The sequence below is a fragment of the Sorex fumeus genome, unplaced genomic scaffold (assembly GCF_029834395.1).
Source record: "Sorex fumeus unplaced genomic scaffold, SorFum_2.1 ptg000051l, whole genome shotgun sequence".
NCBI classification, from domain to species: domain Eukaryota; kingdom Metazoa; phylum Chordata; class Mammalia; order Eulipotyphla; family Soricidae; genus Sorex; species Sorex fumeus.
Genome location: NW_026606108.1, coordinates 40,964,261 through 40,987,300, shown reverse-complemented (window position 1 = coordinate 40,987,300; position 23,040 = coordinate 40,964,261). Strand labels below are relative to the sequence as shown.

At 51.5% G+C, this 23,040-nt stretch overlaps 1 protein-coding gene across 1 annotated transcript; it reads left to right on the top strand.

Annotated features, from left to right (window-relative positions):
* The first annotated feature begins 51 nt into the window (after positions 1–51).
* HDAC3 (histone deacetylase 3) lies at positions 52–18,950 on the top strand. The gene is made up of 15 exons (XM_056124403.1): positions 52–194; positions 319–401; positions 2,008–2,150; positions 9,006–9,087; positions 9,200–9,256; positions 9,376–9,431; positions 9,771–9,904; positions 10,521–10,601; positions 10,969–11,042; positions 11,195–11,259; positions 12,829–12,918; positions 13,035–13,093; positions 13,320–13,399; positions 14,164–14,321; positions 18,322–18,950. Exons 1-15 carry the CDS (start codon positions 140–142, stop codon positions 18,389–18,391), a joined length of 1,287 nt encoding a protein of 428 aa, XP_055980378.1. The 5' UTR covers positions 52–139; the 3' UTR covers positions 18,392–18,950.
* Positions 18,951–23,040: the final 4,090 nt, after the last annotated feature.

The window sequence follows — 23,040 nt, the reverse complement described above, 5'->3', positions numbered from 1 at the left end:
TGGCCTGAGTGCGACTGGGGCGTGGCCTGGGCCCCGATTCCGCAGAGGCCCGGTACGTGCTGACGTAGCACGCACGGCTGGGAGTGGGGCGGGTGGCCGGGCGGGCGGCGGAGGCACGGGGCCTGCTCCCGCCGGCACCATGGCCAAGACCGTGGCCTATTTCTACGATCCAGACGTGGGCAATTTCCACTACGGTGAGGAAACGGGGCTTCCCGCGAAAGGTTTGGGGACGCTGAAGTTGCAGAACGCGGAGGTTTCCAGGCGGGGGGCTACCACGCCAGGCGTGGGAACTGACGGACTCTCTTCTCCCACCCACAGGGGCCGGGCACCCCATGAAGCCCCATCGCTTGGCATTGACCCATAGTTTGGTGTTGCACTACGGGCTCTATAAGAAGATGATCGTGAGTCCCGGCGTCTTTACTGAGAATAGAGGGTGGAAGCAAGCTGCGGCCTTAGGGCTGGGTAGCCAGCACGGAATGCAACAGTGACCAGCCCCTGGAGTGGGGGAGGATAGATGGAAAGAATTAGAAGCACACCACACAGGCTAGTGTTGGTGAGAGCGTCCACAGACTTAATTTTCACCTGAGGACAGCCACTGGTCCGTAGGTGGACCAGCCGTTGACCTAGAGTTAGATGCAGGTTTTCCTCTGCATCTCTGAGTTCAGTGAAGACTCCGCAGCTCTGTGTGTACTGTATGTGTGTGCATGGGAAAGCAGGAACTGTCCCTGGTATTCCCTTTTCAGCCTAGATCACCTCTGTACATTTTTTTTCTTAGTACCTCCCCAGCCCTCCTCTCCCTCTTACACTCCTGTGGTCTGTCAGTAGTCCCCAGCTTGGACTCTGTCTGTCGTTGTCGTGTGTGATTATAACAGTGAAGCTTAGCCCTTACCTGTTGCAGTAGGAATCATCGACCACTGCTTGTGCTCAGGTGAATGATAGTAGAAAAGTAGAGTGAATGGGTAATAAAAAAAATGAAGGTGAGAAAAGTGCATGAATCTGTGAATCTCTGAAAATTGTTTCTTGGTGTGTAACTATGTGCCTTTCTTGGGGAGAAAAAAGCTTCATGTTCTTGTCTAAATTTTAGGTAAGTGTGTGAACCCCTTAAAAGTAACCCTAACCCAACTCTTGTTTATTACTTTGAAATCAGTCATTCTTTCTTTTTTTTTTTTTTTGGCATTTTGGGTCACACTCGGTGATGCACAGGGGTTACTCCTGGCTCTGCACTCAGGAATTATTCCTGGCAGTGCTCAGGGGACCATATGGGATGCTGGGAATCGAACCCGGGTTAGCCGCATGCAAGGCAAATGCCCTACCCACTGTGCTATCATTGCTCCAGCCCGCCTTTCTCTCTCTCTCTCTCTCTCTCTCTCTCTCTCTCTCTCTCTCTCCCTCTCTCTCTTCCTTCCTTCTGTTCCCCTCCTCTGCAATGTTCAGGGTCCTGGGGCCACTCCCAGGGTACTTGGCCTGGAGATGTGAGCCTGATTGTGATTCACTGATCATGCTGGGGACTACCAGGGCTGCACTCTATGCTGTTGGGGGTACAGGAGGGACCATGCAGCAACAGGGATCTAACTTGGTGCCTTGCGCATATAAGACATGAGCACCAGCCCTTTGCACTTTGGGTTTGAATTAAAATGTTGTCATTCAGAATTCTCCAAGAGAAGAACTCAGAAGGGGACAGAGAGGGCCTGGGGAAGAGAGAATGAGAAAGGAGAGAATCAGGAGCTCAGAGACAGAGCAGGTGGATCAGGCTTCAGAGTTGAGAATTAGAAGGGCTGGTCTGGTGATGGGAAGGTGACAGACTCAGTGGTCTTTGGGGATTTGGTCACGCTAGCTCTCTGGAAAATTGAGCCACTTTTCACTGCCTTCTGCCTCACAGGAAAACATGGTTTGAAAGGTGAGGGTTTGCATAAATGATTTGGTGAAAGAGAGGAGTGAAGTGTGGTGGTCTTAGCCCCCTAAGCGGGACTGGCACTGCCTGGGTTCATCTTGTGTTTCCATCTCAAGGTCTTCAAGCCATACCAGGCTTCTCAGCATGACATGTGCCGCTTCCACTCCGAGGACTACATCGACTTCCTGCAGAGAGTCAGCCCCACCAATATGCAAGGTTTCACCAAGAGCCTCAATGCCTTCAACGTGGGCGATGACTGGTGAGGGAGTCTGGGGCTTGTGATTCTGGCATGTGGGGATATCTGAAGGCCTTCTCGTGGCAGCATGGGATGATAGAACATGGAGACCCATTTGTCGTTTACTCTGGTTACTCAACAGATACTTATTGTTCATCATCTCTTTAGGCCAGGTCCTGTGCAGAATGCTGGGGATGCAGTGATAAACAGTAATCCTACAACCTTTTTTTTTTTTTTTTTTTTTGCATTTTGGGTCATACCCGGCAATGCACAGGGGTTACTCCTGGCTCATGCACTTAGGAATTACTCTTGGCAGTGCTTGGGGGACCATATGGGATGCTGGGTATCGAACCCTGGTTGGCCGCGTGCAAGGCAAACGCCCTACCTGCTGTACTATCACTCCAGCCCCAATAAACATATTTTTGTTTTTGTTTTTGAGCCTCACCCAGCACTGCTTAGGGCTTACTCCTAGCTCTGTGCTCAGGATCGCTTCTGGGAGGGAATGTTCAGGGGACCCAAGGCAGTTCTGGAGATTAAACTTGGGGGGGCTTTATGCAGGAAGCAAGTACCTTAACTCCTATACTAGTTCTCCAGCTCCAAATTACCCAATCTTATTTATTTACTTATTTAAATTTTTCCTCTCTGGGGATACAGACAAGGATGCCCTTAATTCAGGGATTGAGTGCAGAGCCTTGTATTTGTCCTGGGTGCTTCCTGAACCACTGAGCCTTTGATCAGAGCTGTCAGGACGGTCTCAGTGCTTGCAGGCATGACCCCAGGGTTTGAACTCCCAGCCTCTCATGGGAATCAGCAGCCATACTGTCATCAGCTCAGCATATATGGACGTGACACAGTGGTTTGAACTCAGTGAGTTCTTTAGGCCACTGAGCCTCTTTCTGGTCCCAAACCCTCAATTTGAATATTCTAATCATGCACAATCCTGGTGAAAGAGAGAGCCAAGTCTAACAATGAGGGATCTGTGGGGGAGAATGATCTCCTGGGGAGTGGACTGATCTGTGGGGGCTTCCTAGAGGAAGTAATGAAGATTGAGCTGAAATCTGAAGGAGTAGTAGGAAATTAGGTGAAAGGTGGCTGGGAGGATGGAGGATGAGAGGCGGAATGTAATGGGCAGTAAGGACAACATGTACTAAGGTTTTGTGGTAGGGTAGAGAATGACTCATTTGATGAACAAAAAACGGCTGACTGCAAATTATGGAAAGTGATTTTTCAAAGTAAACAACCTTTACTACTGGAATAGAGGGAAATCACTGAAGTGTTTTTAAAAAGCCAAAGAGCCATTTTTCAGATTTATATTGAGCTTGTATCAAATTAAACAAAACACCTGAGTTAGGCCCTTTGGGGGGGGAAGCAGACAGCTACAACATAATTTTTGTTTGTTTTGTCTTGGTTTTGAGCCACACCCACCTGTGCTCAGGGCTTATTCCTGGTTCTATGCTTGGGGTACCGTATGAGGTGCTGGGGATTAAACTGGGTTGACTACATGCAGAGCAAGTGCCTTGCCCGCCGTACTACCTCTCTGCCCCCCACTATTCTTTGCTCACAATTCTGGTGTGCATCTGTGGAAATATAGTGACCCAAACAGATGTCTCTTACTGATTGTTAGGCCTGGTGGGGTGGCCTCTCTTAGTGATGCTCAGGGCTTACTCCTGCTGTGCACTCAGGGATCACTCCTGGCAGTGCTTGGGAGGTCCTCTGCTGTGCCAGGGATGGAACCTGGGTCAGCCTTGTGTTGAGCAAGTACCTTACCCACTCACTGTACTATCTCTCTGACCCCTTTTTCATTTTCTTTGGGGATAGGGGACACGCTCAGCAATGCTCAGGGCTCAGGGCTCACTTGTGGCAGGTGTCTTATCTCTCCAGCCCCTCCTTTTACTCAGTTATGTGTTTCAGAGCTTTTGTTTGTCCGGTTCACTACCTTGGAGCTAAGGGTGAAATGGAGCCCAGGACTCCCACATGCAGAGCTTCTTCTCTAGCTCCTTGAACACTCCCCCCGCCCAGCCCCTTTATTAGGCATGTTTATCCAGTTGTCTCACATTTTAAAAAAATTCTTGCACTTGATTTAAACTGGAATCTGAACAAGGTCCACACATTGCATTTGGTTGATGCATCTCTTAGTTTTTGGGGTGGCCATACCTGGCAGTGGCTGGGGATCAAACCTGCTTGCTAAGTGTGTATTCCAACTCTGAGCCATCTCCCCAACCCCAGTCACTATAGTTCTTCTTCTTCTTCTTTTTTTTTTTTTTTCTGGGCAGTGGTGAAGAGGTTTGTGGGCCACACTTGGCAGTGCCCAGGGGGTATTCCTCGATTTGTGCTCAGAAGTCCCTTCTGGCAATGCTTGGTGGGACCACACGTGGTGCCAGGCATTGAACTGGGGTGAACAGCATGGCAGACAAACACCTTAACTCCCTGTAGTGTTTCTTTGACCCAAGATGATGTGTTTCTTGATTTGTAATCTGGAACGTTTTTTTCCACCTTTGAATTAATTTCTTGGAGAAGTAGCTTATTGAACCTGGAGTGTTTCCTGCTAATGCTTCTGTTTGTTGAGTGCTAGTGAGGCAATGCTGAGATTGCTGGTGTATTCACTTCATTCTCACACCAGTTCTGAACTATAATAGTCTTTTTTCTGATGTAAGAGAAATGAAGATTGAAGTGATGGGAGTAACTCTACCTGAGTCCCATGACTGATCAGTAAAGATGGGATTCACATCCAAAAACCAGGTTCTTATTAATGTTTTTGGCTGCTGTTGGTCTTGAACATATACACACAGGCCTCATACATGCCAGACCTGCATTATGTGTTCTACCACTGAGCCATTTTCCCACCAGGAGCCCAGGTTTTAAAATTCTTTTTTTTGTTTGGTTTTGGGCCACACCCGGCAATGCTCAGGGGTTTCTCTTGGCTCTGTACTCAGGAATCAGTCCTAGTGGTACTCAGGGGACCATGTGAGATGCTGGGGATTGAACCCAGGTTGGCGGCGGTGTGCAAGACCAGTGCCTTATCTGCTGGACTGCTGCTCCCTGCCCCAGGGTTTAAAATACTACACTGTGTGTTTTCAAAAGGAATGCCAGATGTGTGTTTTTAAAAGGCCGGCAGTGTTCTATCTTTCTTGCTGCCTGCGTTTGGTGGTCTTGGGCCGCTTCCCCACCCTGGGGAGGCCAAAGGCAATAGCTAGGTGATGGAAGGAATGAGGGCCAGGCAGGTCGCTATCAACTGTAGTTTATTCCAGTCTTCACTCCCCTTCTGTTCTCTCTCTCTCTCTCTCTCTCTCTCTCTCTCTCTCTCTCTCTCTCTCTCTCTCTCTCTCTTTCCACACACACACACACACACTTCTGACTCTGTCCTCTGGAGCTAGAGCCCCCTCCGGGTCTTATGGTCTTCTTATAGTCTTCTTTATATAGCAATCACGTAGGGTGGTGATACAAAGGTGGGTTGAACACTAACAAATCAACAAAGAGGTAAAACCAAAGAGAGGTAAAAATCGGGAGATTAACTCAAGGTTAAAATCTCATCTAAAGAGATTACTCCAGATTACTAGGAGATCTGCTCAAGGGTGGGATCCCAAGGAGGGTGTGTTCTTTCCTCAGCTAGTAACTCCTCAGCTAGTAATCCACTTAAATAGTTGTAGTAAATCTACTTCTAATATTTCTAGGAATGTCATTCTGTATGAGCACAGTAAGAGATCTAAACTTATAGTTTGGTTCTTCCTGAGGATATCTCACTATATATTCCGCAGTCCTCAGGCCAGGTTAGTCTTCCTAACCCCAGCAGGATCCTAGTCTCATTGTTACTTTTGATTATGACAGCACTTTTCCCATGATCATGCACTCAACTTATAGTCAGCGCTTTGGCCTGGCCCATTTCGATGCCAGGGTAGCTCACAGCTTGCCCTGGGTCCATTCACTCCCTTGTTGGGACCCTGCTTTTGAGGTGCTAGGAACTAAGGGCAATTGAGTCAAGAAAGCAGAGGCCCAGGAGTAAGTATTACTCAGAGTCAATCAACTTCCAAGTTACAAAGCATAATATTAACTGTCTTCCTGTGTCCATACAGAAAGGACATTGCTTTAAGGTAAACTATGTAAAAGACAGAGAAAAGCAATATTTAACTTACAATTCAAATTCAGTGTGCTAAAAGGATCTGATCTTACAGAATCTGACTAGGGAAAAAGGTGATTAATTTGCTGGGGAATAGAGACAGAGAAGAGTTTACAGATAAACAGAGGAAAGGGAGTGACTTGGGAGCACTGTGATGGGTGGAACCCGATAAACCTAAGCTCCCTGTGGCAGGGGAGAAAGGACAAACCAATGTTATCCTACACTACACCAGTCTCTTACCTTGAAAGGTTGTACCCAGACAGGTGACCTGGCCAGGGTAGAGAAACCCTTTCCTTAGCCTGGTTGAGCATTTTCCTGACCTAGCCCCACGCCCCTGGGACCTAGGGTGCCTTCTGCAAATAGCCTTTGCTGTCCGTTCAGCTTCTCCAAGGCCTTCCCAGCCTCCACGAGGCCTTTCTTGACCTCCCCAGCTGCAGAAGTCTGTCCTGCACAGGCTGTTCCGCCAGTTTGGTGTTCGATCACATGCTGTCTTGGGAGGTTTCTTGATGTTTTGTTATTGCTGCTGCTGCTATTTCTGAGTTCACTTTATAGGTCCGGGAATGCCAAGTCAGCCCTCAGGCCACAGCTGGAGGCCTGTAAATGCTCTTCATCAGTTAGGGACTTCTCACAGCCCCATTCCAACCATCCGACGTAATCTGTGTTCCAGAATAGAGTCAGAAATTCTCCTTCTCCCCTTTTTTTTCCCTTTTAAATTAATTTCTTATGGTTTTCAAAGTAATCCAATATAGAAAACTGAATTATACTATGAGGCTTTTAATGAGGGTGTGGGGGAGGTGTTCCCAGGGGTCCTGTGGAAATGGCTCAGTGGCAAAAGCATCTGCCTCATCAGTGTGAGGCTGTGAGCTCAGTCCCCGGTGCCATCCTCAAAGCAGGCAGCCTCTCTATACCCGGGTAGGCAGGTACAGGCACCACCCCTAAAGTGTGGGACCTGGTGAGCACCACAACTAAAGTGGATGTGCAAACAGGTGGTCAGGAGGGCAGCCTGTGGCCAGGAGGTGTGTCAACACTCCAGGGACCCCCTACCCCTCAGTGAGTGGTAGGTATAGCCAGCATGTTTGTGAATACCACAGAGTGTGACCCCCGGTGAGTACACATGCTCAGCTGAAGTAGAAGCCCCTCCAGGGAACACCAAAGCCGGCATGCAGCCCTGCAACCATGTGTGACATTTCCTGTCATCATAGCAGCAGTAGTCATGGAGGGAAGGGCAGGGAAGAAGGGAGCCTGCAGAAAAGAAAGGCAGCCCCAGACCAATCCCTTCCACTTACAAATCCCTCTCCCCAGTGCTCCCACTCAGAATACCTGTAGCTGCCGCTTCTTTTATCTTTGGGGTTCCATAGTAATAATACTAATATGTTATGCATCATTTGTAACTACTTAAAGTAATGCCTACTATGTATCAGGTACTATTTTATCCAGGCTTCCTCCCAGCTCTGCACTCAGGGATCACTCTTTGGGGGGCTTGAGGGATTACATGGGAGGCTGGGGATCAAATCCAGGTTGGCCTAGTGGTAGGCCAAAGCCTAACCACTGTCCTATCTTTCCTGTCCCACCAATTTATTTTGTTCTAGGGTTACACCTGGAGTTGTTCCCAGGCTACTCCTGGCTCATTGCTCAGGGATCACTTCTGGCGAACTTGGGGATCAGCCTAGGGCTCCCACATGTGGAGCATGCACTCCAGTCCTTTGAAGAACTATCTCCCTGGCCTGGATTTCTTATTTTGTTTGTTGGTTTTGTTGTTGTTGTTGTTATTGTTTTGTGGTGCTGGATATTTTATTATATTTATTTATTTTTAAATTTTTATCAGTGAAACACCATGAGGTACAGTTGTAGACTTACAAATTTTTGTGCTTGGGTTTCAGTTATACAATGATCAAGTAACCATCCCTCCACCAGTGCCCATTCTCCACCCACCCAGGATGGGAGATGCATGCTGAAAGTAGACTATAGATCGAACATGATTGCCACTCAGTGCCTCTTTTGCAAACCACAGCACCCAAAAGGAGAGAGAGAACAAAAGGAGAGAGGGATCAGTGGTGGTGGTGCTGGATATTTTAAAGAAGTATTTGAGCACACATGGTTAAATTCTTTCTGTGGGTTATCTCATTAGCATTGCTATTTCATGTAACTAGGACTACAACTCTTCTTTAAAAATGTATGATTTAAAGAACATCATTGAATATCGTGTGGGACACATACGTAATGCACATAGAAGAGACTTGAAAAAAAAAAAGGAATCAGACAGATGGTACAGTGGGCAGTGTGTTTGCCTTGCATTCGGCTCACAGGGGATTGAACCTGAGTACCACATATGATCACTCTGAATGCAGAGATGGGAGTAAGCCCTGAGCACTGCCCCAAAAGCAAAAAAAAAAAAAAAAAACAAAAAAAGGAAGAAAAGAAAGAACCAGAGCTGAGTCTGGAGACATAGCTCAGCAGCAGAATGCATGCAGGGCTTTGCAACCAACAGGCCCTGGTTTGAGCCCGGGCACCACAGGATTCCCGCAAGCACTGCCAGGCGTCCCAAGAGAAAGGGAAACCAGAGCTCCTATTCTTGCTGAACTTAGGTCCCGGGAAGCTGCCTGCTGCCTGGTGGTGGAGGGTGTCTCTGCTCTCCAGGGCCAGCCACGCGGCTTGGCCAGGATATTTGTGTAGTAACTGGCAGATAGCTGGCGTGCCCGGGAGGGCGGGGAGCGGGGGAGCTGTCCAAAGCTGGAGGGTTCCATTGCGCTGTTCTGCCCCCACAGCCCCGTGTTCCCCGGCCTCTTCGAGTTCTGCTCCCGTTATACCGGCGCCTCCCTGCAAGGAGCCACACAGCTGAACAACAAGGTGACCTCCAGCCCTGGGTCTGACCCTCACCCTCACAGCCTCACCCCTGACCCCAGCTTCTGCTGGGGCTGGGCAGGGGGGGTGGACTGTGAAGTGGGGCTTTGTCTTCCAGATCTGTGATATTGCCATTAATTGGGCTGGGGGGCTGCACCATGCCAAGAAGTTTGAGGTGAGTACCAAGGGGCCTGGGGGAGGCGGAGGCTGAGAGTAGGTGGGTGAGGGTAGCCCTCCCTGTGCAGAGGCTGAGGGAGTGTGCCTGCCTGTCGCTAAGAGGATGCCTCGCCCTAGGCCTCTGGTTTCTGCTATGTCAATGACATTGTGATTGGCATCCTGGAACTGCTCAAGTAAGTACCCAGGAGGAGGCCATGGTGGGGGAGGGGGGATGGATTTAGGAGTCTAGGCTGCCCTTGCCATGACCCCCTGACCCCCCACCCCCAGCTTCTCTTGCCTTCTGGATGTTTTGCTCAGTCTGCCTCTTCCTGTGTCCCAGCTGCTCACATTTCAGCCTCCCTCTTCCCTGGTCTCCAGGCTGGAGCCCCAGGGCCGCCCTTGGGGCCTAGTGGTGGTGTCAGGTTTCTGGGGTCCAGCTGGGCTGAGCTGGGCAGAGCCAGCCAGGCACTGGGATGGGGGAGGGTATGGATCGGATGGTTTCCTTTGGGGCTTCACCTCTGCCCTCAACCCAGGTACCACCCACGGGTGCTCTACATTGACATCGACATCCACCACGGGGACGGGGTCCAGGAAGCCTTTTATCTCACCGACCGGGTCATGACCGTGTCCTTCCACAAATACGGAAACTACTTCTTCCCTGGCACAGGTATGGGGTCCCATTGACTGTCCCCTCTGCACTCCTCAGCTCCCGGCTCAGAGGGCACCTCGCCTTGCCACCTCCCCCATGACTCACTCAGGGTGCTTCCTCTCGGTATTTATTGTGGCCTTTTATCTGCTCAGATGTTTTGGTGTGGTTTGGTTCGGTTTCTTTTTCTGTTTGTTTTGGGGCCACACCTGGCGATAATACTCAGAAGTTACTCCTGGCTCTGCACTAAGGAATTATTCCTGGCGGGCATGGGGGACCATGTGGGATGCTGGAGATGGAACCCGGGTCAGCCTCCTATAGGGGCACATGGCCTGCCCTCTGTACTGTGACTTTGGACCCATATGTGTTTTATATTCTGCCTTCCTCCTCATCAGGCCCGACTCCACAACTTTATTCATTAATTGAATGAACGCAGATGACGTTTACATGTTGATTTCACTATTTCTCTTTACTGGTGGGTCCCCAGTGACGAGAACACAGTAGGACCTCGGAAAGTGGGGGGTTGAATGAACGTATGCCAGAGGTGGGTTACAAGTAAGAGGTCCTCAGCTGGAGCTGAAATAGCTGCCTGTGGCGCCCCCTGTGTGGCTCCACCCACACCCCCACCTCCATCCAGGTGACATGTATGAGGTAGGAGCAGAGAGTGGCCGGTACTACTGCCTCAACGTGCCCCTGCGGGATGGCATCGATGACCAGAGTAAGTGCTCTCCCTCGTCTCCCTCATCTTCCTGCTTGCTTGGCCTCTGCCTTCTGTCCTTGATCTCCTCTGCCTGGCATCATCTACTCATGTGCCAGATGAATGACCCGAGGGACCGTGATGCCCCTTGAAGTTATGTGCAGCCCAGCGCTGTGTGTGTGTGCATGTTAGTGGAAAAGGGTCCATCAGTAGCTCCACTCAGCCCCTCGTAGGGGCCAGGGACGCTTGGGAGGTTCTGAACCCAGGACTTGATTCTCTGGGCTGCCCTTTTCCTCAGTGATCTGCTCTCTCAACCCCTTTTTACCTTTTGTTCCCTGTCTCCCCATCCCCTTGGGGTGCCAGGTGCCCACCTTTGGCCCTCTCCCAGGTTACAAGCACCTTTTCCAGCCAGTGATCAACCAGGTGGTGGACTTCTACCAACCCACGTGCATTGTGCTGCAGGTAAGCCTGTGGCTGCCCCCTCTGGGCTGGCTCGGGGTGGGAGTAGGTGGGCGGGGTGGGGTGCAGGGTCTTCGGAGGCTGGAGGGCGTGGGAAGCGAGTGCCCCTTGGCACTCAGCCACTGGCTCAGCCACTGGGGCTCTTGCCTTTGCAGTGTGGAGCTGACTCTCTGGGCTGTGATCGCTTGGGCTGCTTCAACCTCAGCATCCGAGGACACGGGTGAGACCTGCCGTCTTCGATATCCCTGGGCTTGCAGGGGGCCTTGGGCCTCAGGACACAGAGTGGGCGTTATCAGTGTTGGGTCTCACCTCTTATTCAGAACCAAAGTTGGCTACGACAAAGCCGCCCAAGAGATGAGTACCAGTCAACTGTAACTGTATAATAGCCACAAATTGTACTTGAGCCAGAAACTCTTCTGAGCCAGGGATTTTCAACTCATTCATTCTAGGTGTTTTTTACTAAACACTTACCTACATTCCAGGCACTGTACTAGGACTTGGGGTGGGATGGGGGGGCTTTCACTCGGAAACTCCACGGAGTGTGCAGTGGAGAGATTTCTCACGGGAATCCCCGTGCTGACAGGGTAAGGCGTAGGAAGCTCAGGAAGGATCAGGACAGAAAGCTAAGTCACAGGGTACCTGGGGGGCATGTGCCTGCACACAGCAGGATTTGGAAGGGATCTTCGGATGGGGGTGAAATTTGCCGCGGGGGTCCTGGAGGTGGAGAGGCGTGAGCCCGAAGGGAAGCAAAGCAGAGTCTCTCCCTAGCTGTGGAAGTGCCACGCACAGGTGGAGAGCAGGAGCCACAGAGATGAGGTGGAACCAGTCAGAGAGGCACAGGCTGGCGCTTTGGAGTGGCACAGTTTGGCTCCAGGCTCCGCTGAGAAGGCAGGGTGCAGGCTGGAGCGATAGCACAGCGTGTAGGGCGTTTGCCTTGCACACAGCCAACCCAGGTTCGATTCCCAGCATTCCATATGGTCCCCCGAGCACCACCAGGAGTAATTCCTGAGTGAATGAGCCAGGAGTAACCCCTGTGCAATGCTGGGTGTGACCCAAAACGCAAAAAAAAAAAAAAAAAGAAAAAAAGTGGGGTGCTCTCAGACTCGGTGAGCAGCCAGGGGACTGGCACACGATCCAGCTCGTGTTTCAGTGCCCGCTCCGACTCTCTGCATGGAGGAAGGTTTGGGCTGGGTGGAGGGAGGAGTGGAGGTGGGAGCAGCAGCAAGGAACGGTGGTGTCCAGGTGGAAAGCGTGGTGCCAAGCTAAAGTGAAGGGCTGGCGATGGCACTTCTGTTCCAGAGTCTCGGGGCTGACCAGACGTGGTGGTGCAGAGATGAGAGCATGTCTGGCTCCGAAGATGGAGTACTGGGATGGGTGCAGAGTTACATGGAGTTGGGTGTGCTTCATTTGAAAAATGTGTTGAGGGGCCAAGACAGGGATTGAGGCTCTTGCCTTACATGCAGTCGACCCGGATTCAAGCCTTGGCACCACCTGTGGCTCCCCCACCATCTCCAAGAGTGACCCCTGGGCACAGAGCCAGGAGTAGACCTTAAGCACAGCCAGGTGTGGCTCCTACACAAAACAGACATGCAAGGCAAAGCGTTTTCACTGAGATCCAGCATCTGAGTGAAGTCTGCATGGCTCAAGGCTGAGACTCCCTGGATTTCATGCCCCAATAAAGGTCGGGAATGTTTGGCCTGGCCTTCTGCTGCCTCGAGGGCTGTGCTGAGAGTTTAAGCTTCGGCCTTCGGTGACTTTCTCTGCCCGTCCCCCTGGTCCTTGTTCGCAGGGAGTGTGTGGAATATGTGAAGAGCTTCAACATCCCCCTGCTGGTGCTCGGCGGTGGCGGCTATACTGTCCGGAATGTGGCGCGCTGCTGGTGAGGTGTTCCCTGACGCCCGCCCCCTCCCTGTGGGAACTTGGGACTCCCTCAGGGATGCACCCAGGGGCCCTCGTTCCCCCTGCTCAGCCTACTCCCTCTCTGGACGGTTTCAGGACATACGAGACATCGCTGCTGGTAGAAGAAGCCATCAGTGAAGAGCTCCCCTATAGTGGTGAGTGACACCCGTGTGACCCCTGCCCACAGGAGGACCGTTCCCGCAGGACCAGCCAGGGACCTTCTCACGCCTTCAAGGCTCTGCAAACGAACCTTGGGCTCAGGGCAGGGAAAGGGGGTTGCGGGGGGGTGGGGCACAAAGGGCTATTGAGACAGGAAGGAAAGAGAGTGAGAAATCGCTGGACCCACTTCCCGTCTGAGCCCTCCTTCCAATCTCCCCGAAGAATACTTTGAGTACTTTGCGCCGGACTTCACGCTCCATCCGGATGTCAGCACCCGCATCGAGAACCAGAACTCGCGCCAGGTCAGCAGCAGTGGGGGGACGGGCCCCAGGCTGGCCTAGAAGGCGGCAGGAAGGGGAGAGACCAGGGGAGGGAGAAAACTCTTACCCTTCTCAGCTGTGAGGCAGCCCAGGTTGCAGGAGAGGCGGCTGGGGTTCAGGGGAAGGGCAGGTCTCACCATGGGGACTCTAGCTAGAATTCCCATTGGGGTAACACCCACGAGAGTTGGGGTGACTGACAGCTGAAGAGCGGGTGCCCTGTGAGTCTGGGAGCTGCTCACACTCTCCTCACTCCTTCATCCCTTTCTCTCTCTCTCTCTCTCTCTCTCTCTCCTTTCTTTCCCTCCTCTCTCCCCCTCTCTCCCTATCCCTCTCTACTTCTCTCCCCCTCCCTCCCTCCCTCCCTCTTTCTCTCTCCATCTTTCTCTCTCCCTCTCTCCCCCCCGTTTCCCCCTCTATCCCTGCTTCTCTCTCCCTCTTTCTACCTTTCTCTCTCTTCCTCTCTCCTTCTTTCCCTTTCCCCCACTTTCTCTCCCCCTTTCTCCCTTTCTTTCTCTCCTTCCTTCTTCTCTTTCTCTCCTCTCCCTCTTCCTCTCTACTTTTCTCTCTTCCCTTTTCGCCCTCTCTTTCTCTTTCCTCTTCTCTCTCTCTTCCCCCCTTTCTCTTTCTCTCCCTCTCTCTCCCTCTTTATCTCCTCCTCTCTCCCTCTCTCCTTCCCCTCCCTCTCCTCCCCCCCCCTCTATCCCTCTTTCCCTTTCTCCCTCTCTTCCTCTGTCCTCCCCAACCAGTATTTGGACCAGATCCGCCAGACAATCTTTGAGAACCTGAAGATGCTGAACCACGCGCCCAGTGTCCAGATCCACGACGTGCCCGCGGATCTGCTGACCTACGAAAGGACTGATGAGGCCGACGCTGAGGAGAGGGGTCCCGAGGAGAACTATAGCAGGTCTGGGGGCCGCTTGACAGCAGGGATTGTCCAGGGAGTTCAAGTAGGGCCTCGGGGCGGCTCAGCAGCTGAGTGCATCCCTGCAGGCTGGAGGCCCTGGCTTCCACTCCCAGCACGGCAAACTGGAGTCATTGGAAGGCTTACTCTGTTCCCCCTCACTTACCCCTGCAGTTTCCCACCCCTGAGACATACACCTTTTTTGAGGGGTGGGGTTGGGGAAATACCTGGTGGTATTTGGGGCTACTCCCAGCTCTGTGCTCAGGGGCCATTTCCATTAGTGTTCAGGAGACCATGTGGTGCCAGGGTAGAACCCGGATGCAAACGTACTGTCCAGCCTTTCAGACTATGTCTTTAGCCCTCTGGGGGTGTTTTTTTTTTGGCGGGGGGGGTTGGCTACACCCATCGGTGCTTAGGGGTTACGCCTGGCCCTGCATACAGGAATACTACTGGCAGAGTTGGGGACCATGTGGGATACTGGGAATTGACCCCAGTCTGGCTGTGAGTAAGGCAAGCACCCTGTCTGCCGCTGTCCTGTCTCTCTTCTGTCTGTCCTCTCTCTCTTCCCCGCTGAACTCTGCTGTTTTTTTGTTTAGGTTTCGGGGCTACCCAGTAGTGCTCAGGGCTTACTCCGGGCTCTCACTCACAGATGACTCCAGTCCCTTCTCCCTGCCATTTTTTTTTCCCCTAAGTGATGTAGCATTTATTGTAAACAATTCAAACAGAACCAAAATATGTTATTTGCTCTCACACAATCTCTTTCCCATTCCCCATAGTAGCCTTAGTAAATAGTGCAGTTTGTATCTTTTCAAATACAGATTTATCTGTGTGTGTGATTATAAGTGTGTTATTCAACATGCATATCTAAACACAAACACAGATAAGCTCATTCTCAGGGTTGGTTGTGTGGAGTTTTTTTTTTTTGGTTTGTTTTCTTTTTAAAGTACAAATTAGATTAGTGGTTCCCAAATTTATTTCACCTACTGCCCCTGATTTAAAAAAAAAAATTACTCAGCCAGGGCTCCCCTGGAACTCTGCCCTTTTTCAGGGAACAAAGTGTTCCCCCGCACCCCACACTTGCATCCAGGACTGCTATTACCCCTCTTGGATCTTTCCAGCACCCCCAGGGGGCAATATCGCCCACTTTGGGAAACACCATTCTATGTCTGTTGCTCCAGAACTTTCAACTGATTGATTTTTTTGTTATAAAATGCAAATTTTTTCATGCACGTATGTAGATCTGCTTCCTTCATCTGCTGGTTCTGATCCATTATGCTGCTGTGGATCCTTAGGGAAGTTATGTACCCTCTCTGAGCCTCTGATTTCACCTGTGGTAATGTAAGGCTGCCTTTACATCACTTCCCCCTTTCTCACCCCCTCACAATTACTGGGACTGTGGTAATGTGGTAATAACTCTTATGGTAATACCCTTACGTAAATGTTTTATTGCGTGCCTCCTTGAGTGGGGTTAGATTCCTAGAATTGTTTCCACCGGGTCAAAGGTAGAGTGCACTGAAATTTGTTAAATCTTCTGCCATATTGCCTGGTCGAGTCTATACCAATATATATGCTCAGTAGCATGGTGCTGCCTTCAGGTGTGAGCAGGATAGGCCATTGCTCGTATAGTGCCCTCTTAAGGCTTGTTGATGCCTTTGTAAAGTTTTTGCAGGTATAGTCACTGCATGGAGATTATTTTTTTATTTTTAAGTCTTCAGCTTTCTGAGACTATGTACAGATGTAGCAAGTTGGGGGGTGATGGGGGAGATTAGGCTAGAATTTTTAAAAATCCCCTAACAGGCTTTTCTTAGGACTGGAAGGAAAGGCGACCCAGAAGTGCAGGGACTGATGTGCTTAGTGGAGACCTGAGCTCCGGGGTGGGGGGTTGGGGACGTGCTGGGGCCAACCCTGCCCCCCAGAAACACTCCCACACTCCCGGGATGGAAGCTGGTCCTGCTGCAGGCTGGTGGGCTTCTCTGATTTAGGTCAGGCCTGGACTTTACCGTGGGACCCCTGCACGCCTCCTTCAGAATGACTTCCTCAATTCTCCTGATTGAGGAAGTGTCTGAACATCTGGCCTCAGGGATTCCTCTTCTTCTTTTTGTTCTGGGCCACACCCAGCAGTGCTGTGGGTGAACCAGCTCTGTGGTGCTCGCAGGGCCACTGGGAATAGAAGCCTCGTGTGGGGCAGGTGCTCCGGCCCTTGAGCCATCTCTCTAGCTCAGGATTCCATTTTAAACAATTTTTGGGGCTGGAGAGATAGGACAGCAGGGAGGGCATTTACCTTGCACGTGGCAGACCCAGGTTCAATCGCCAGCACCCCATCTGGTCCTCTGAGACCTGCCAGGAGTAAACTCTGAGCACAGCTATGTGTGACCCCCCCAAAAAAAATTAATAAAATAAAACTTTTGTTTTCTTTTGGCCCAGTTTGGCTTTTTCACACAGGCTTGCTCTCAGCATTCGGTGGCTACAGCCAGCAGGAGCCTCGGGCCTCCGTCCCAGTCCTCACCTCACTGTCGGACATCCACTGAGGGTCTGGGCGTGGATGTCTAGTTCCAGTCTGCCTGTCATTTGCCGAGTAGTAATAAGAATTACCACTTTCTGTGGGTTTGCTAAGCACCAGGCTTTGCTAAGTGCTTCATATTACATATCACCATGCCATCATTTTAGTGCCATCAGAGGTGAGGTGGCTGTTAGGTATCCTTAAGCTACCAGAGGAGGAATCTGAGCTCAGAGAGGTCAATAGCATTCCAGAGGACACACAGCAAGGCCATTCTTGTGGCTGAGAGCCCAATATGTGCCTCTGCACCTTTAATCTTTGATATCTGAAGGTATACCGGAAGGAGACATCACTCCCCCGAGCAGATAGGGCCTTCACTGGAAACTGAGACACGCAAAGCATGTGCTTTACTGCCGAGCTCTGTCCCCGGTCCTCTTTGATGAGACTCTCCATTCTCCTCCAGTTATCAGCTGTGAGCACGAGGATTTAGTTACCAAGTATTCATGTTCTTCCAGAGTGTAGTTTTTCACAAAAAGAAAGAAATCAGCCTTGAGTACTTCATGGACGCTGTGTTGTTGCTTCACATCCCTTCACTCACTGTAGGTTCATACTTCCTCATTGCTCCTCTGCTTAAACTCTCCACCGCGAAAAGACTCGCAGCTTCTGACCGTGGCTTTCAAAGGCTCTGTGCTCTTCCCAGCATCCCTGACCTCTCCCATCACTGCCCTTGCCCACATACCATCCTCCCAGCAGCGTGGCGCTTCCATGTCCTCTCTGGGATAGAATGCACCAGTGTCGGGGCCACAGAGATAGGACAGTGGGGAGGGCACTTGCCTTGCATGCAACCGACCCAGGTTCGAGTCCGGGATCCCATAGAGAACAGCTAGGAGTGATTCCTGAACAAAGCCAGGAGTAAGCCCTGAGCATTGCCAGTTGTGGCTCCCCTTCACCAAAAGGAAAAAGAAAAGAAAGTAATTAGTCTCCTTCCACTCTTTAACTTTTTTTTTTAGTTTGTTTTTTGCAGTTTGGACTTTCTGAGATCTTTGCCAGATTCTTCTCAGACTTACGTCTGAACCCCTTAGAAACAGCTTTCCTTAAAGGCCCAGTCTGAAGTGCTGCCCTTTCCCTCCTGCCTGAGCTCTCTCTCTCTCTCTCCTTTTGTTTCACTGTTTTCACAGCACTTTCACCCTCCTGGGTCATCATCTTCATTTACTTCATTTAGTTATGGTCAGTGTCCTTTACTGGGAAAGTGTGGCAGACAGGCAGAAGCCTTGTCTGGTTTATTCTCTGCTGTATCGCTAAGGTTTTTGCCAACGTCAGCATGGGGGAAGTCCCTGAGTCAGTTCACTGAGTGCACAATTGGATGAACAAATAGTGGCGGGTCTCTTCCAGTAGGAGAAGGGCTAATACAGGGGACCCTGGGAGTGGCTCCAGAAAGATCCCTGAAGTGGGAGAAGACTGGAACTTGGCTAGTGGGACCTTGACCTTGCTCCCTTTGTTTTGCAGGCCGGAGGCACCCAACGAGTTCTATGATGGAGACCATGACAATGACAAGGAAAGCGACGTGGAGATTTAAGAGTGGCAGGGCATGCTGTGTCCCAAGGAATTCCTTTCACCTCCTGGGCCGGAGGAAAAAGATGTCATTCTCCCAGCCTTGGGCCAGTCATTCTCAGGGCTTTTAGCAAAGGGGACATGCTTGGAGACCACATCTGGTTCTAGAACCATCTACTTTTTCCACCCCTCTCAAGGCCCGACAATGGTACCTACTAGAGATTGGATGAGGACAAGGATAGCTGTCTCTAAAATATCTTGGGTAGCGGGCTCTAGAAACTAGTCTCCAGTTCTCTGACTCTCGTGCCCTTCCCTGCTTTCCTCCAACCCGAGATCTCTAGGTTGGAGGGGATGCAGGACCGAGGTAGCCTCTCCTGGGTTTTCCTGATGCATGCCTTGCTTCCGGTGCAGGTGAAGAGGGAGGGGTTCTAGAGGACTCAGACTCCCTAACACCTAATAGCCCCCTACGATGCAAAGGACGGTTTAGAGTTGGAGGAGGATGTGAAAATGTCCTTTTCTAACTTGGCTTCATGTTGATTTTACCACTGTTTTTAATCCAATAAACCAAGTTGGTATTTTTTGTACCTTTTGCCTGTGGGGGAATATTTTTTCTTAACAGCTGCTTACATACAATAAAGGGAGAGGAAAAGGGAACAGACAGGATGTACACAATGAAAATGATCATTGGCGTTCACTCAGCCCAGAAATCTCACGCTAGGCCTTATGTATACTCCATAGGTTCTCTTGTAGATACAGAGCTTAAAGAGTTAAAGAGGCAAGGCTTTGCAGATTATCTGCTGAAGAGAAGAGGAGAAAGTGACTTCAGGTTTTCGAAGTCTGGTGTTTGGAGTTTTGTTTGTTGAAGATGCGCTAAAATAAAATATGGCAAGTGCCTATTAGCACAGGGCCTAGTATAGGTAGTTGCTCATTGTCCAAATTGTCAGTGTTAAGAAGGATGCTGGGTAACGTAAGCAGCCACAAGCATGCACTCTTCCCTGAAGGAGGTTGCTGTTCTGTTAGGAGTGGAATACTTACATGGAGACAGTAGGGCCAGAGGAAGAGTAATAGATGGGTCGCACCTTCCTTCCTCTGTCGAGTTTCCACTAGAGCTTAGTAAGGGACTTTTGAACTGTTTGGACAAATTGAGCTTAAAGTGTCGGCTGGATTGTTGGATGCAACTTTCCAGCAGGCCACATTGAAGAGTCCTTGTCACAAGGAAGCCCTAGACGGAGACCTGGGAGTCCTGGGGAGTGAGTCACTGGCTCTACCCTCAAATAACATTCCCTTTTGCAGCTCTGGTCAATGTAATTTAGTCCTGTTATCGTGGGTGTCCATAAAATTAAAACTTGGGACAGATACAGGTGGGAGAATGAGTTAAATTGTTGAAGGGAAAATCAAGCCACTAACATATCCTTGGAGTACTCCCGTTCTTTTTGCCCAAGTTTGGCATATGTCAGGGAATCCTTGTTCAATGGGGTGGCAGTTAGACTAACCTGGTTTATTTATCTTTTTTTTTTTTTTTTGTAGGAGGAATGTTTGGGCCACACCTGGCTGTGCTCAAGGCTCATTCCTGTCTCAAGGCTCACTCCTGACTCTATTCAGGGATCACTCCTGATGCGTTCTGGGGATCATACAGAGTGCTGGGGATTGACCCCAGATCAGTTAGTGCAAGGCTAGCACCTTACTGCTATATTATCTCTCAGGCCCTAATTAAGGTTTTTTCAAAAGTTCAGGTACTGAAGCAACAGTACAGTGGGTAATCAGCTCGCCATGCACAGCTGACCCGGGTTTGATCCCAGGTATCCCATACGGCCCCCTGTGCACCACCAAGGATTGATCCCTGAATAGAATCAGGAGTAACTGCTGAGTGTTGTAGGATGTGGCCCCAAAACTAGAAAGGAAAAAAAAGGTTTGCCCTTGGCCAAGTCACTCCCACTATTTGTGAAATGCTGAGATCAATGGAATCTATGACATGGTTTTGTTAGAATTCAGGAGCGATAGCACAGCAGGTAGGGCGTTTGCCTTGCACGTGGCCTACCCGAGTTGGATTCCCAGTATCCCATATGGTCCCCTGAGCACTGCCAGGAGTAATTCCTGAGTGCAGAGCCAGGAGTAACCCCTGAGCATCGCCGGGTTTGGCCCGAGAAACAAAAAAAAATAAAATAAAATAAAATCAGAAATTCCAGGAAGTGGGACCAATGGTACCTAGTGCAGAGCAAGTGCATAGTAGATGGTAAGGAAGCACTGTTTAGGCCCATGTTGGCCCTAACCAGTGCTCCAGGCTAGAAACAGACTACAGAGTAGCTGGCCTGATAATTGACTAGATAATCAGATAATTAACTTGTGTTAGTCGAGTTCCTATCTAACATTTGCCCTGTTCACTTGATCTTGTCACATATCTTTCAAAAGATGGTAGCGCCTTTTTCCAGCATAGAATCAGGAATAAGCCCAGAGCAACACTGGGTGTGGCCCCAAAACAAAACATTATTATCCTTGGAAAGCCCAACACTGTTTTCTGCCAAGATAACAGTATCTCTGGCGATTTTTTTTTTCCTTTTTTTTTTTTTTTGGCTCAGTTAACAACTGCATCTGGGGTGTAAGAGGGTCAAACACAAGCCAAGTTGGCTCTGCGTGGGAGCAGGACGCCTTCTCCGCTCCAGCCGCCAGGGGTCACCACTCCGGCTGCAGAGAAGAGCACCGCCCACTCGCCACCCCCCCACGTGGGGCCGAATGGTTAGGCCCGCCGGGCAGGTAGCGCGCTTCCGCGGCTTTCCCCCGCCCCCCTCCTTCCCCCCATTGGTGGGGGCTGCGGGTCTGGGCGGAAGTGGGGCAGGCGGGCGGGAGCGAGGCTTCGTCATTGTATATTCATGAGGCGCGCGCAGCCCGCATGCTAATGAGGCGGGGCGCGGCGGCGGGCTGAGGAGGTGCTGGGCGGCGGCGGCGGCGGCGGCCGCGGGTGAGTTCGGAGCTGCCCAGCGGGAGCTACGCGGCGCGGGCCAGCGCGAACCTGGACATGGACCCACCCGGCGGGGGCCCGGGGCCCGGCCGCGGGAACCGGGACAAGAAGAAGGGCCGGAGTCCTGACGAGTTGCCCGCGGCGGGCGGCGACGGCGGCAAATCCAAGAAATTTGTGAGTGTCCCTCCCACCGGGCTGGCTCGGGCGCGGCGGGCTAACCGCCCCCGGGAGCTGGGAGACCCCCAGCGGCCGGGGGGCGCACGCCCGTGTCTCGGGGGGCTCCGGGGAGCCGCCCCCGCGCCTCCCTTTCTCCTTGGGATCGGTCCCCGGCGCCTCAGCGCGACATCCTCCCGCTCGTGGGACGCGGGAGCCGGGGTGTCCCGGCCGCCTCCACCCCCCAGCGCTGCACGCCCGGCGGGTCGCAGCCCCCGTCTCTTCCCCCCGAACCCCACTTCCTTTCTTCTCCCTCGGGGTGATCCACACACGCCCTCTCGCCGGCTCCTGAGGGAGAGATCGGAGTCCGAGCTTCCTCCTCACCCCCAGCCCCAACCCTCAGCCCCCTGTGTTTTGTCTTTTTTTTTTTTGGTATCCTCGTATTTCCTTCTCCTAAAGGTCACTTCCTTCCCCGGGATTGATCCCTTTCACCTGCTAACTTTCCTCCCGCCCTGTCCCCAGCTCTGGGCCCGCAGCCCGGTGTCACCTGATAATCCTTCCCCTCAGGAATGTTACCTGGCTCGGTCCCTCCCCGCCGCCTCCCGCGGACGTTCGTCCTTGCCCGGGTGCCTGCCCAGGTCCCCGTGGTCACCGGGCGTGGCGGCCCTTTCACTGCCCAGCTTTTCCCCATCCCGAGACCCTGCCTCCGCCCCCGTTGCCGGATCGCTTGCCAGGGGCGTTAGAACTTCTCCGGGGGCAGAAACGCCTCGCGAGGTGGGGAGGAAGTTGGGCTGCACGTTGGAGAAGTTTCTAACCGACCTGCTCTTGGTACATTCCCCCCACCCCACCGCCCCCACCCCCCGCCACGATAGTCATCTCAGCCCATCTGCCACCTCCAGTGCCCCCGGGCCACTCGCTGGCATCCCTTTTCCTACCTGTCTGGGAGTCCGGCTCTGCCCAGGTGCCAAGGCCTTTCCTTTGGACTCCGGAGGAATATGGCCATTCAGAGACCGGTCGTGTTTCTTTTACCTCTCTGCCCGCCCTAAATCTTGTCTTCTCCCTCCTGGGAGCTATTTGTTGGCTCTTTGGCTGTGAAAGTTTTCAAAGTTTTGAAAGCACCTTGCAAGGAGGGAAAGAGCTGCTAGTTGTAGCTGTGCTTTCATTTGTCCTCCCTTCCAGATGCTTCTTTCTGCCTCCCCACGACTGTGTAGCTTTCTGCCAATCAGAAGGTTTCTGAGTCTTTCCATCTCTTTTTCTTTCCTCTTATCCCCTCCCCTCAGTGTACTGACCCAGACTCTGGGTTAGGAGGTAAACTGATGAAGTGATGGAACACGGCGAGAATGTTACTCTGGTACCTCGAGGGTTGAGATGTGGAGAGGATCAGTGAAAAGAGTGACCCAGGTCTCTCAGTCTCTGGCCAGCCAGACCTCCCTTACTGCCCCTTCTAGTGACTCTAAGATTTGTCAGTCACTGTCTGTTTTTATCTAGTGATCATGTTTTGTTTTGTATTTTCCCCAGAAATACGGGGTTAAAGGTGGTGTTAATCCTCCCTGTCTGGTGATTGA